Source organism: Stegodyphus dumicola, chromosome 6 (genome assembly GCF_044657685.1).
Source record: "Stegodyphus dumicola isolate Sdum_Otavi_A_Nest chromosome 6, ASM4465768v1".
In the NCBI taxonomy this organism is placed as follows: Eukaryota; Metazoa; Arthropoda; class Arachnida; order Araneae; family Eresidae; genus Stegodyphus; species Stegodyphus dumicola.
The window spans coordinates 83,391,056-83,407,673 of record NC_140773.1 but is presented as its reverse complement, the minus strand read 5'-3'; the positions used below and the strand labels follow the sequence as shown (position 1 = coordinate 83,407,673).

General features: G+C 34.0%; 1 protein-coding gene across 5 annotated transcripts in view; it reads right to left on the bottom strand.

Annotated features, from left to right (window-relative positions):
* Nucleotides 1–16,618, bottom strand: part of LOC118183211 (ribosomal biogenesis protein LAS1L) — a 163,453-nt gene that overhangs the window by 70,350 nt on the left and 76,485 nt on the right. For all 5 annotated transcript variants that reach the window (XM_085818617.1, XM_085818615.1, XM_085818616.1 and 2 more), the window contains one exon: nucleotides 8,107–8,224. In XM_085818617.1, the coding sequence (XP_085674743.1) occupies nucleotides 8,107–8,224 (118 nt within the window). The remainder of the gene's footprint in view (nucleotides 1–8,106; nucleotides 8,225–16,618) is intronic.

Here is a 16,618-nt window from a genome sequence, read left to right as displayed (position 1 = left end):
TGAAGGACCTGAAGCAACTTTCCCTTCGGCAGACTACATGAAGCTTTGTCTGATGATATCGCAATTTGAGATCATTTTGCAAGCTATTTTTCAAATGTTTCTTTTTTCTTTCTTTCTTTCTTTTCTTTTCTTTTTTTTTTTTTTTTTTTTTGTATTTTGTGTTTTACAGATGTATTCCAGTGTTCAGAGTTCCTCACCTGTCGATGGCCAAACATGTGGGAATCACGAGGCACCAGATGTCACTATCTATCTCTACTCTGTAGTAACTTTTTCCAGGTAAACACATCTTCACTTGGTTCGAGAAGTCTGACAGAAGCGGTCTAACAGAATGTTCGCGAAGGAGCTACAACTAGACGCTTACTGGTCGCGTGCAGGCGATCGGACTTGGAACTTATCTAAAGTGACCGCACGTAGGTGGTCAGCTGTGACTTTTACATCTCCATACTGGAACCAGTGTTGTGATTACTCTCCTAAACATATTTAATCCATTTGTACATACTCATTCCGTTTATCTTTTCTTCTATGAACCAGGAATAAAAACCTGATACTCTTAATCATGAGTGTGATCTCTGTTTGATGATAAGACGTCACCCTCACATTATCTTAAAATTAAAAACAATATAATTTAGATATTTAATACGTGTGCTCTGAATAAATTGTTGTTCGCAGAATAGTATACGACAAGGTTCAAAGGGCACAAAAAATGCTCTAGGGCTGATATCTAGGGATATATCCTAAATTCTTTTTTTGCAAACCACTATGTTTTTGACAATGATATAGTTTAGAGTTTCAACCGGCAATGCTACATTTCCTCCAAAAGTTTGCAAAAACTGCAGTTTGTGCATAAGGTCTATATACTATTTATATTGCTTTGATTTTTATCAGTTAATGCTTCGCAGTTTTTGACATAAATTAGGCTGATCTTATAAATATATGTGAACGAAAATACGTGATGCCGATGCATATGTAAAGGATACAGGCCGGTGCCATAGACGCTATTGACAAGTTGCTTAGAGTACATAAAAAAGGTAAGTGCAGTTACATATTACGTTAAACTTAAGTTAGATTTTTATTTCAGAAAAACGACAATTTGAACATAATTACTTTTTCTTTTTTTTTACATGAACCATTTGTTTATTAATCTAAAATTATTATCTTTTGAGAAGAAAGGATTGTTATATTTAGCACTGAATTTAAAATATACCTATTTGAGATTTGAAGAAGTAATAATATACAAGGTATTCATTCTGAAATCAAAAATTGGCCATTTTCCGATTTTTAACTTATCTGGAAAACCGAAGGAAAATGTTTCGTTATTTCATTACGTCTTAAGTACATACTTTAAATTTGATTTATTTACCTTAATAAACGAAAGAGTACTACCACTTCCTTGAATTATTTGGTATTGATCTAATAGTTCATATATTTTCCAAGCAATGGTTTAAGATATACTCAGTTTTTCAGAAGTAAGATAAAATATTTCAATCATTGACCTTCCAAATGTTTATACAAAAACAAAAAAAATCTTCTGAGTATCAGAATGCAATGAAGAAAAAGAAAGTGAAAGGAAGACTTAATAAACTAAAACTTTAAAATTACTCAATTTTTTCAAAACCCAAGGAATACCCAAGCTGACGCTACTAGCACTAGTTGTCCATCAACGTCATCAACAAGGAAAGAATTAAAAGGAATCAGTTGCTAAATTTTGTTGAAAAAAATTCTGTTTATTATTTTTGCTGCTAATTTTTTAAGTTTCAGCAACGTAAAACTGAGTGGAAATGAATTTAACGATTAAAACCACTTAAATAAGCACTTAAAACTTCATGAAAAAAATAAAATGCATTTCTGGAATCTACATCTTTGGTCCATTTTCTTAGAACGATTACGAAAGAATAAACCTGCTAATTTCCAATTTCCAATTTTATTAAAAAAAAAAAAGACTAAGCATTGGCACGATGTTACTGAAAGAATTATCTATGCCATTCAGTTTTTAGCCAAACAAAACTTAGCCTTCCCGTTGTTCCAGTAACAAGTTATTCGAAAGTAATAATAAATTTTTAAAATGTATAGAAATTATTCTAAAATTTGACCCTATCATTTCTGTATATATTAATAAAATTCAAACTCAAAAAAATATGCTTCAATGAAATTAAACAATTAGCTTATTAAGGGATAATATACACTGAAGTGACAAAAGTCATGGGATAGCAATATGCAAATATACAGATGGCAGTAGTATCGTGTAGAAAATGTATAAATGCGAAGTGCTTTGGCAGGGCTTTCATTTGTGTTCAAGTTATTCATGTGAAGTGGCTTTGACGTGATTATGGCCGCACGACGAGAATTAACAGACTTTGAATGTGGAATGGTAGTTGGAGCTAGATGCATGGGTCATTCCATTTCAGATATCGTTAGGGAATTCAACATTCCGAGATCCACAGTGTCAAGAGTGTGTCGAGAGTATCTAATTTCAGGCATAACATCCCACCATGGATAGTGCAGTGGCCGACCACCTGCACTTAATGACCGAGACCAGCGACGTCTGCGTAGAGTTGTCAATGTTAACAGACAAGCAACACTGCGTCAAATAACCACAGAAATCAATGTGGGACGTACGAGGGATGTGTCCGATAGGACAGTGTGGCGAAATTTGTCTTCCTTGGGCTATGCCAGCAGAAGACTGACTTGAGTGCCTTTACTGACAGCACGACATCGCCTGCAGCGACTCTCGTGGGCATATCAGTTAGTCCCTAAACGAATGGAAAACCGTGGCTTGGTCAGATGAGTCATGATTTCAGTTGGTAAGAGCTGATGGTAGGGTTCGAGTGTGACGCAGACCCCACGAAGCCATGGACCCAAGTTGTCAACAAGGCACTGCTCAAGCTGGTGGTGGTTCCATAATGGTCTGGGCTGTTTTTGCATGGCATGGACTCGGTCCTCTGGTGCAACTGAACCAATCATTGACTGGAAATGGATACCTTCAGCCACTTGGAGATCACTTACAGCCATTCATGGACTTCACATACTCAAACAACAATGGGATTTTTATAGATGACAATGCGCGATGTCACCGGGCCACAATTGTTCGCGATTGGTTAGAAGAACATTCCGAACAATTCCAGCAAATGATCTGGCCACCTAGATCGCCCGACATGAATCCGATCGAACATTTATGGGACATCATCGAGAGGTCAATTCGTGCCCAAAGCCCTGCACCGTCAACACTTTCACAATTATGGACGTCTATAGAGGCAGCATGGCTCAATATTCCTGCAGGGAACTTCCAACGACTTGTTGAGTCCATGCCACGTCGAGTTGCTGCACTTCGCCGGGCAAGAGGAGGACCGACAAAATATTAAGAGGTATCCCATGACTTTTGTCACTTCAGTGTAAAGCAAATTATTGTAAGTAAGGTCAAACAGGCAAAGTATTTTTCTGTTTTACTTGATTGTAGCCCTGATGCCAGACATCAAGAGCAGATATTAATTTGTACGAGGTATCTTAATTTAGAAAGTACAAACATGAGTATTGAAGAAAAGTTTTTAGTATTTTGTGTTTCAACAGATACGACTGATGAAGGATCAACAACATTCTTATTAAAGACTTTAAAGGAAAATGGTTTAGACATTAGTAATTTATGTGGCCCAGAATACAACAATGGTTCAGCCATGACAGGTTAACAGTTTTCATTTCCTCAAATCATTGCTTTTCCGAATTAAAAAGTTTATATACCCATGTTTAACATAATATGTAACTGCATTTACCTTTCTTATGTAGAAAACAACAGGCAACTACAAAAAAATATAAATGTTGCACAAATTACTGCTATTGCAACAGTAGACACAAAATAAGGATTAAGTAATTTGTCAAATACGTCTACCCTTACATACGGTTCAGCATCACGTATTTTCACGTTAAAATAAGACAGGAGAGAACACCAGGGATGAACTCCTGCCTGGTAACTTTCAGTAAAATAAGACAGTGTGCTATGAGGAAGGGGCACTCAGACTTGTCAAGCTTGAGGTTGCCTTAACACGGTTAAATGCCCCAACCCTTAGAGGCGATTCAAGAGGCTGCTAACCTTTCGGTTGAACCAACGAGCTAAGACTAAGCTGAGTCAAGAGGAATACTTAGCAACTCACATTCCATATCTCCGTTCTGGAGGGATGATAAAACATCTGCCATCAAAAGAGGCCCCAAACCCGGACAGCAGAAAGAAGTCACTTAAACACTGTCAGACAGACCACAGACCGGGCCACCAATCCGGCCTGCTAACACTACGTCATGGTATCGGCTGTAGGCGCCCCCAGGGAGAAACCAAGGAATGATATGAATATGCAGTTTTGAGGCTCCAGGTGCCCACTGGAAACCTCAAGCAGTTTAAAGACTCGCTGAATTCGCCACCTCCATCGACATGGATGTTTTTTGCCCTGGACAACCGTGATTATCCGTATAGCTCCACCACAACAAAAGGAATGGACAAGACAGTGCCATACGATCCCTGCCGAGCCTGAAACAGCCATCGCCAGCAATGACTCCAGTCCTTTAGAGACTGATTTTAAACACCTGTGGCCGAGACCACCTAGGTACAGATCGTAATCAGTATTTCCCAGGTTTTACCTGAGTTGACCCCCAGAGGGACGTTCAAATAAGACAAGAATTTTCTTGTTCAGACAGGCAGCAAGACGAACTGCTTGTTTTAATGATTTTACCCGGTGCCTTTTTTACTTAGCGCTATTGTCGGCGTGGCCCTGAGCATCGCTGCATGAATCATTACTCAAACTGTCATGTGTTGATAAAAGTGATGAAAGCAAAATATAATAAATAATGATTTGCCATGTTGGCATCAGGGATATAAAATATTAGTAGGTCTAATATTAATGATGTTCCTTTGTAGAATGTTTCGTTTTGAGATGTATGCCAATCAGATACACAGCTAGGGAGGCAAATTACTGATCTCGCACATTTACCGTAAAATGATTGTTTCTTCAATAACAAGGTATTTTATTTAGAGCCGAATTGAAATTAAGAATCGGGACTCTCTGTATGCTTTACTATGGAGATGGGGAATGCACATGCACAAAACATTAAAAAATACGGTGGTGGTGACTTTGCAAATCGGATTTTAAATCATTCCGGATACTGAACGTCTAGATCTCGGACTTTGTACTATAATATTTCAAATCAAAACTTTAAAAAGGTCTTACGCAGGTATGGAAATTCAACTGGTCTAAAGAAGAAACAGATCAACGAACTTATAAATTCATACCATTTCCATCACGAAACATCACACAAACAAGTCATACCCTCTTCTTTCTTACAGCCCACTGACTATTCATCTCATACTTAAAAAGATTCAACTTATACAGACAGCTACACTGGCTCAATATATTATTGAATATGATATTACCATTTTCCATCCTTACATATCACAAAATGCAACAGTCTGGTTTGAACAACTCCCAAAAAACAATATCCTCACACAAAAACTTGAAACTCTAATGGACTATCTGAAAACACATAGTGAACATCTCAAGGTAGCATAAATGCAATCCAAAAAACCTATAGACAAACACTCATACTTTATCTCAGCCCCTTTTGTTAAAATTATAAATTCTGTTATATGTAAACACTTAATTGTAAATATTCTGGCACTGTGTCAAACAATCTTGTATGTAAAGAAATTTTTATGTAAAATTTTATAATCTAAATAAATGCCACTGGTCTGCAGGCCCAACCTTTGGCTGGGTGAAGCAGATGGTAGATAGTGCCACGTTATGAGCACTAATGTTGAAAATTTTTCCACACAAGAGCAGCAGCTCATTTTCTGGTCTCCTGTCCTATCCACATGCAGAAAAGAAAGAATTAGAGTCTGAATAATTTAAGTACAATTAACATAACAAATTACATTCGTCTTTAACTTTCTAATTGTCAAAATTTCCATTCCCCATTGCAAGTGTGTACAACTGAGGAGGTGAAACATTCAACACTATATAATTCTGCAGAGGAAGACAATAAATGTGTGAAGAGTGTGTGTCCTCCTGATATGGCTATTCAATGTCTGTTTCATCTTTATTATCGACGTGGCCAGTAGCCACTGTTTTCTCTAGCATGGTGTGGCAGTTTGGGGCAACTAACATGGAATACAGCTGTTAAAGACTAGAATAGAAATAGGAATCTAGCAGGGTATTCCAGACAGCATTTATATGAAGTATCACATGGAATTGTTGCAATTTAGTACCTGCCGACATGCCAGTCCAATTAATCACCTATTATTCATCACACGATTTTCCTCGCATGTCATAGATTGACATGCCTTGTTCATCTGTTTTGAAAATCTCAAGAAAAGCATCCATTGAAATTAATGTTTCACTTACATAAAATATGTTCCACTGATAGGACACCACCTTTCCTACTTTGCAAATAATCTCAACATCATGCAAAACCAAAGAACACTAATTTATCTAGCTTATTGTTTTTATCTAGCTTATTATTATTACAGCTATCTTAAAAGCATATTTGGTTACTAGCTTTCTACAGTAGATATGGCGAAAGAAAATAGCACTGGTGCAATTCAGCTTCAAGAAGTGCAATTTCAAAACTGGAAAAATAACAACCTTTTTTTGGCATAAATTTTGAATGATATAGAAAAAAAAAAAAAAAAATTTAGCTGATGAAATTTGTGAAAAAATGCGTAGAAGTGATAATAAATGAAGATGATATAACAAAATATATCCACTGCAATAACAACACCCAATAATTAAGCAATCAACTAATTGATGGTAAAATATGTAGTAATGCTTTAAATCCAGAAACATTAACTACCAATAATGAAGAAAGTGACAAAGAGATTCCTGAGAATAAAAAGATTTTGACCGACAGTTTACATTCACTTTATAATTTACACATTCTCTCCTCCCCAAGGAGAAAAAGGCTTGGTGATAGAAAAGACCTTTTAGACAAAAAGCACTAGCAAAGGAAGAGAAATTTTTATATAAAATACAAAAGAGAATCACTAGCAAAATTACTAACTTAATTTGCATGTAGATTTTTAAATTCCGAATTTCAATCTAACGACAAACCCCTTTGTATCTGCACTGATGCCTGCAATATTCCGCATTGTGAAAGCTCTTACTCAATCACCATTCAGGATTAAAATAGTAAAGCCAAGCTTATAAATACTACAGCAACTAGGTATGCATCCTCTTTTGCCACCTAGACTTGCCAGCTAAACGGCATCTCTTTGCCTAGCCGCATTCTTTCATTGTTCTAAAATGTATGTGTGTATATAAAATTGTGGAGCATTTAGCACCCCTAGTGTTGTACCAACTAAGAAAAAATATCTCTAAAGAATTGCTCCTCTTCAAAAATAAAAATGATTTTTTACCATTAAGCCAGTTATGATTCTCCCTCCAGCCATCTACTAAGCAGCAATTTTAAGCTATTTTCTGTTATGTGAAAGCTTCCTCACTCTGGCCAAGATTGAAAAATATTCAGTGTCTTCTCCATTCTGGCCCATCATATCAATAAATCATTACATAAATTTTGCCTCTCCCTCCAGCCATCTACTAAGCAGCAATTTTAAGCTATCTTCTGTTACGTGAAAGCTTTATCCTTCCTCTGGCCAAGATTGAAAAATATTCAGTGTCTTCTCCATTCTGGCCCATCATATCAATAAATCATTACATAAATTTTGCCTAGCTCTTGATGAGATTTGTATCTGTAGTGCATGGATGGCTACTATGATCAACTCCGATATTAAGATTGTCTTACAGCCTCTGAAAACAAGCATAAACTGTCTAAACACTTGTATCATCAGTCTCATAAATAAAAGAAACGATTGTAATGAATCATAAGCACTGATGCCTTTTTCAAAACAACTGAAAAATGTTTCGTTTGACTGCTAATAGTTCAAGAGACCATGTATAAATCATCATAAACAAATGTGTTTTGAATAGGCTACCCATCAACTTAATAATATGACATTTCTAAAAAATAAGGTTGTAAGTTTACATAAATATGATGAATAAAGAAAATGCTTGTAGAATCATAAAAGAAACTTCTAGGGCAACCTAATATAATATTTATATAATAAAGTATACTTACACAGGCAAAAGATATGGGGTAAATTTGCATGGATTTTTTGTGCATGCATAAAGCAATCGTTTCCAGTTGTAAGATACTCCTTTGTTTAAAAAATAGTTAGTCATTTGTGATTCAGGAACTGAAATAGAATTTATATAAATGTACTAAAAAATTACAATGAGAACAGCAAATTTCAAAATGGGGAATTCATTTTAAAAAACAAAATGATGAGAGAGTAGCTCAGAAGAATTTTTCAAAAAATAATGAGAATGCACCGTAAATGTACATTTTCAGATTAATATACCAAATATACAGGGGTAAAAATTTTAATTCTATGGTAAAGATATTTGTTTACATCATGTGTAAACACATAAAGCTGTCATATACGATGTGTTTACTATACAAATATTCTTATTTCTAACACCATTAATGAGAATAACACAAATTATTTACAATTACTATATACTAACACATACTATTTCTTTATGTAGAATTTAGGCAGTATAAATGAAGAAGATCATTCTATATTATTTTTTATTGAAAGTTCATTAATGCAAATAAAAATACGTTAATAAGTAAAAAATAACAAACATAACCCCTATTTATTTTGTAATTAATAAAATTAGCATTATTTTACATGTCTGGAATCCAAGAAAAAGAAGCATAGTTCCTAGAAAGCTAAGAAAAAGTCAGTGCCTCTCCTTGGGAAGAAAATTCCCCGAATTCAAGAAAATGCAAATTTCAGCCTTTAAAACCACAAGTAAAATTGTAATTTACCTAATTATTGCAAAATCAAAGCAAAAGGCTGCTTTACCATGTATTGCATTAGTATTAATGAGGGTTAACTATGAAGGTTATGACAAAAAGAGGATAATGTATTAAATCTCTTTCTACTTTCCACATGTCAGCAGACACTGACTAAGGATCTTAGCATGCATAGGGTGTATCAACACATCGTTCCCCGCATGTTAAACCTAGATAAAAAGGGAATTTGAATGGAAATGGCAGGAGACTTAATCTCAGCTGTTGAAAAATATCCTTCCCTATTTGGAATTGTTACTATACATGAGAAATGGTGGTACAAACCGCAAACCAAGAGAGCATCGGCAACATGAAAATCACCCCAATCACCATAGAAGAAGAAATTCTGCCAAGATCGCTCTAAAGGATAGGTCATGCTAGAGGTATTCTTCGATATCCAGGACATTGTGCATCAGGAATTTATCACTGAAGGACACAGTATGAGCAAAGAACTCTATATCGATATCCTGCGTCGTTTGCGTGAGTCGATCCAGAAGAGACCAAAAATGTGTCATGAGTTCTGTTGCATGACAAAGACTCCTACTCACGAATCCGTACTCGTCAATGACTTTCTTGCGAAAACGAACACAACTGTTTTGCCTCATCAGCCTTACTCATCTGATCTCGCACTTTGAAATTTCTTCCTATTTCCTGAACTGGCAAGATGCTTGCAGGGTCATCGACTTCAATCTTCAGATGAATTTAAAATGTGTATCTCATGCTCAATTAAAGGACATAGGCAAAAATGGATTCCAGACATACTTTGAAGAACTTTACAGGTGTTGGCAAAAGTGAGCTGTTGCACAAAGGTCTTATTTCGAAGGAGGATGTGTTTCTGTAATTCATGATATTTTTTACATTATAGACTCAGTCTGGGAACTTTTGAATCCTACCTCGTAAAAGACAGTACACTCAAACCATTTCTTTATTCATAATTGCAAGAAGTAGAATTTGAGGGGAAAATTGCACTGTCAACTTCTGAATATATTACAGCAAATTTTTATTTTTGACAGGAAGTACTGACTGCAGAATGTTTCTAAAACATCATCTGACTGCAAATAATCGTGATCAAGCAGTCAGACATTTTGACGTAGGCCAAAGTGTCACTCAAGTTGCAAAACACCAACAGACATGTCACAGAGTATTTATCTCACACATAAACAAAGTTCCCAAATGTGGAAGTGCTACGCAAAAGCATGCTGGAAGCTGTAGAAGAACTACTACACTTCAAGAGTGTAGATGTATCACACCAGCGGAGAGAAAAAAAAAAAAAGAGCTACCCGTGGTTAGATAGCCATAGTCCTTGCATATCTGCGAGAACCAATTCTCAGGAATTAAAAAATATTGGCTTACTACAGAAACTGTTGTAGCAAATGGCCCAGACTTCCCTTCATTGATGAACATGCTCATGCATATCACCACAAGTGTTTATTGCTTATTTATCTTTAAATTATCAAATATAACCAGTGTGCAGAACTTAAGCAACTTTTCTGATTCGATCGTAATTCCACACAAAATCAACTGGAAGACAAAATACTCATACTACAGAGGCAAAATGCAGTACTTAACGATGAGAAAAGTACAGTAGCAGAAAAATGAATAATATACTTAAAATACAGAACTAACAGAATATGGTTAAGATACAACAGCATGCCGAACAAGTATTAATTTAGAAGTCAAACAACAAAAATCAGCATTTTGCTCTCAAATTTTTACAGGACTAGTTATGATAGTGCTTAGCAGAGGAAACATAATGCTGATTTTTATTGTTTGACTTCTAAATTAATAATAGGATGTGGCTTTATTGATAGAATGGTCTTGGTACAAAAACTGATCAGCCAAATGGAAGAACAAACCAAAGAGCTTTAGTAAGGGATAGTTCCACTGCACCATCTGTTGATACTCAACACCAGATTATTTAATACTTCTTGCGGTAAAGTTTTCCATTCTTCAAGGAGCATCTGTTTTAGTTGCCTAGTATTCTCTGGAGGGTAATATCATACCACCAGGCATCTGCCTAAAATATCCAATACATGCTCAATGAGATTTTAATCAGCAAAGCATGCTGCCCAATCTATTCTGTGAATATCTTCACTTTCCAGGAGGTTCTCAACAGCATGTGTCCTGTGTGGCCATGCACTGCTTTTCCATAAAAACAAAGTGGGGATCAATGGCACACTGAAAAAGATACACATGGGAAGATGAAATTTATCATAGCAATGAACTAAAGCGAACTTCTGATAAAAATATTGAGCTCCATTTGTCCATTTATTCATAATGACTCCTCATACAAGCACCCCAAGACTACTCCATTGATCTCTATCCCTAGTGAGATGAAAGCATGTCCCTATCTTTCTCCACATCAACTGATGCCGAGAAACATCTGTCAGATAGACATGACTCAGTAACGTCTTCAGTCGAAAGATTAGTGATAAACAGAGCGACTCCAATGATGAAGAGCCTAATCTTTGTGTTCTCTACACTATTGTAAATGACGCTGGTGATGATATCTAGCTTTCAGTACGGTAGGCGAATATGCCACACCTGTCGTTTGGTTGCCAAGCATAACTGCTGCGCAAAGTCGCTTGCTGTCTGGTTTCGATCATTTTTGGCATACAGGGTGATATATCAGTCATCAGTGACTCTAGTTTTCCTTGGCTGACAATGACTAAACTTTCTTACAACAGTTTTCAGCTTAACCCATTAGCCACTGGTGTTGCGTTGACGCAACGGTCAAAATAAATGCGTATATAAATATAACTAGCTAAATTTAAACAAATTAAAATTTTAACAAACATGCATATACGTAAAAAAGCAAATTTAAAGTTTAAATAATTTTAAAAAAGTGCAAACATATAAAAGATTTAATTTTCGAACTAATCTACAATATCATTTAAATTCAGATAGCATAAGTAAATCAAGTGCTAAACCAAACCATGAAAATAAAATTCACCAATTTAACAGATTAAAATTAATCTAAAAATTTCTTTTAAATGCATAAGTGAATGACTGATGAGCAGGCAGGAGACAGACTTATCAAGGGGAAGTTGCCTCTAAACCTAACTCTCCAATCATTCAATTCGTGTTTCGCCATTCATGCAGGCAAGGTTTTAAGTCAAAACCAGAAGTAAAGAGTGAAGAATGTCCAAAAAGAAATACCAAAGTGGTACCTTTAGAAATTAGCAATTAAATATTAAAGTTCTAAAAGGAAAATACCAATGAAGCCTTTTGAGAAATAAGCAATATAGTAAAGTCAAATATTAAATTAAACTTTAAAAAAATTAAAATTTTAAAAAATTAATTTTTCAGAAAAATTAATTCAGAAACCAATGCATTTTAGAAACCCTTGTCTACAGAAACCTCCCCGACACGAATATGCATATCAATAAAATGAAACTAAAAAGGAACTAGACATAATTTATATAAACCATAGAAACAAAAAGAACTAATTCATAATAAAAAAAAAAATCTGATGTGTACACCACATGACTTCCTTGTATTGGAATATTAAATTATACGCATTTTTTCTTGCATTTCACTTAAACTTATTGGATTGAATTAAATCTACTTCGCCGACAGCGCATAAACCACAATAGAATAAATGCATTCTTTATAATTCATTCTAGTATTTGTTTACCATAGCGACACTCTGGCACTAGATTCACTTAACAGTATTAATAATTATATAACAGTTAACTTATATAATAATTATATAATAGAAAATAACTGTTATATAATCCAATAATTATACAACAGTTAGCTTACATATTTCGTTCATATTATAACTCATAATGCACAAAATTTATATCATTTAAAGAATAGAATTATCTAATCGTTGCCACATGTTCTATTCAAATACTATAATAAAGCTAGAATGATGTATAAAAGAAATTAAGCAAACAAAACAAAAAAGAAACAGTTTTTCACAGACGATTGAGTATTTCTCATTTAATTAAATCAGTTCTTACTTTGCGAGAATTGATTTTGCAGTAATATTTATTGTATTTGTTATTTGTAGAGAATTTATAATTGCAAAAGTCAATAATAAGGTCTTTGATAATATTGTGCCCTGTAAAATGCTGTTTTACAAATTTTATAAGTAATTTTAAGAAATTGTGCTTACAAGTATGCAACCAAGTAATTAGATTTTTAGTGAAATTTTCAGCAAGAAAGTAATTATTAATATTATCATTTAACTTTTTTGTATCTATTGTTGAAAAGTTTATTTTTTTGTTTATTACCTGCTCTGGTTCCTCGTAATGTTTTTTTACTGAATAATTTAAAATGGCTGTAAGTTGGAATTTCAGAATTTAATTTAATGTGTTGGTTGAATGTATTGAGTCCATAAGGGTAAAGTGTTTTGAATTTAAGTATGTAGAGTGACTCTTGAAATAATCTAACTTTGTATTCAGGCACAATGTCCAAATTTTGAATATTAATTTTTTTGAAATCATGTATTTGAAAATGTTCTAATTCAGCTGTATTAAGTGTGTTAAAATTAGTAGTTGCAAATTTTTTAATGTGTGCTCTGTGGTTGTTAATTCTAATATTAAGACTATTTTTTGGTTTGTCCAACATATTTAAGATTTCATATGTTACAAGTGATTAGATAAATGCAATTATATGTTTTTCAAAAGGGGAGTTGTTTAGTGGCTGTGATATTAACCCTTTCGTGGGCCGTGGGAAGGTTACTTCTCACCTACATGTTCCTGGGAAATACACCTGTGGGAAGCACAAAACCCACTATAATATATTGGCTTTGCTATTATAACGTTGGGAACTCTAATTCCCACTTCAGTATTGTGCTGCCATCTGTGTTCAATCGATTGAAAACAGAATTACCACATTTGTTTTGAAAGTTCGAACTCGTTGTGCGAGATCTGTTCCACTGAGACACCTGTTTTGATTTGACATTTGCATTGCTATACGATTTTGCTACAAATGTAAGTAAAACACTGTTTTTATTATAATTACGTTTTCTTATTTTGTATATTTCTGCTGTAACTATCTGATATTGAATACTAAATAATGGGTGAAATGTGAAAATGCTATTGCATCATGTATAAAAGCCACGTGCAATAGGTATGTTGAAAAAATTAGACTATTTTTGAAAATACATTTGAAAATATCATTCAATTCTACTGCGAAAGAAAAGGATTATTTTGGCATAATTTTTACCGAGGAAATTTTACAGAATATTGTTGACGAAACTCATATGCAAAGCAGCCTAAGAAAAGGAAGAGATTGGGTCATACCAAAAAACATCCTGAACTGGAAGGAAATCACATCAGAAGAATTGAAAACATGGGTAGGTATGCATATACTCATGGGTATACATCAATTGCCTGAACTGAAAAACTACAGGAGCACAGACCCTATTCTCAATGTTCAATCAGTAGCAAGAATAATAATCGCAAAGAGGTTCAAAAAAATAACTGAGACTTTATATGTAAACGATAACAGCATAAATCCACGTGGGCAATTTGGGCATGATAAACTCCATAAAGTCAGGCATCCTCTCACAGCTCAATGATTCCATACCTAAAGTCTATGAACCTTCGTCAACATTATGAATAGATGAATGTATGATAGCTTTCAAAGGGAGAACTTCATTGAAGCAGTATATGCCAATGAAGCCTATAAAAAAAGGTTACAAGGTGTGATGTTTAGCAGACTCTATGACTGGATATATTAAAAAATTTGAAATTTATTCTGAAAAAGAAACTTCTGATAATAAGGATAAAATATTGAGCTTAGGGGAAACAGCAGAAACAGTAATAACTAAACTAACGGAAGATGTGAAACAGACAGGTATGATAATTATTTGACATCTTTTAGGCTTGCAAAAAGTCTACTTATAAGTGGTCTGTTTTCTGTGCGGACTGTGAGGCCGCAAAGGAAGGATCTTCCACCAATACTGAAGGCTAATAACAAACTACAAAGAGGGGAATCAGGGTTCCTAATTAAGGAAGGTGTTGCTGCAATAAAGTGGATGGACAAAAAGGCTGTTACATTGTTGACTACTGCACATAATTCAGTGATTATTACATCTGTAAATTGTACAAAAAATGATGGTACTAAAACAGAAGTACCTTGCCCTAAAGCTGTTGCCGTATATAACAATATCATGGGAGGGGTTGATTGCTTCGATGAAAGAAAAAAAAGGTTCCAAACAGGAAGAAGATCTGTAGAATGGTGGCATCGTATTTTTTATTTTCTTATTGATCTTGGCATCGTAAATAGTTTTATACCGTGGCAAGGAAACAAGAGAAAGAGAAATTTAGACGAGCTAACATTCCGTATAGCATTAGCTCGTCAACTAATAGACGGATATTCCTCGAAAAAAGAAAAGCCGTCCTGCTAGCTCCAAGCAAAACGGTGTGCAGTTCCGGATGATGTATGCTGATGTAAGATGGTTTTCAATTATAGACGATGTAAGAAATGTAGCACAAAGGCCCAAGAAAAGAGGACCCGCTATATGTGTGCAGTATCTAAAGTACACTTGTGCATTGCAACATGTTTCTCATCTTTTCACGGCAAATAATCGCCTTTAAATTGAATTTTCTCTATGACCATAAAAGGTCCCGTGGGAAGTATACTTCCCACCCCTAGAATTTAAATGTAAACAAAAAATTTGGGAAAATAAAATATATTTCCTTAAATGCTATTGTTTAATTGATAATAAAACATAAAAAAACGGCAGAAATTCAAAGAGAAATAAATGGCCCACGAAAGGGTTAAAAGGCATATTGCTAACTTTACAAGTAAGTCATTTGCTAGAATGACATTTATGGAAATTTACGTGATTGATATGAGCCATTATAAAAGTAAAGAGGGAGCTAACCTACAATACAGTAAATTTTTAAAGTAAAAATTTTTAACTAAATGTTTTGACAGGAAATTTTTAAAAAACTGGGAATTTAAATGTTATTGCTAATTAATTCACTAAAATTAATTAAAAATTGAACTATTGTATTAAACTATTTAAATTAATTAAACTAAATTATTTAGAGAGCGACTTTAAAATTAGAATTAATAAAATGCATTGGTTTCTGAATTAATTTTTCTGAAAAAGTAATTTTTAAAATTTTTAATTTTTTTAAAAAGTTTAATTTAATACTTGACTTCACATTGCTTATTTCTCAAAAGGCTTCATTGGTATTCTCCTTTTAGAACTTTTAATTGCTAATTTCTAAAGGTACCACTTTATTGGTATTTCTTTTTGGACATTCTTCACTCTTTACTTTTAGTTTTGACTTTTACCCTTGCCTGCATGAATAACGAAACACGAATTGAATGATTGGAGAGTTAGGTTTGGAGGCAACTTCACCTTGATAAGTCTGTCTCCTGCCTGCTCAACAGTCATTCACTTATGAATTTTTTTTTTTTTTTTAATTTAGATTAATTTTAATTTGCTAAATTGGTGAATTTATTTTCATGGTTTGGTTTTGCACTTTATTTGCTTATGCTATCTGAATTTAAATGATATTGTAGATTAGTTCGAAAATTAAATCTTTTATATGTTTACACTTTTTTTAATTATATTAACTTTAAATTTGCTTTTTTATGTATATACATGTTTGTTAAAATTTAAATTTGTTTAAATTTAAATTTCGTTCCTTGCAGGAATGGCACAAAGAATTAATTAAATTTGTATTTAAATTCAATTTATTCTTATGAAACAATATAACTACCTATGGTATTTTGTACCAGCAGATGATTTTGTGTAGGA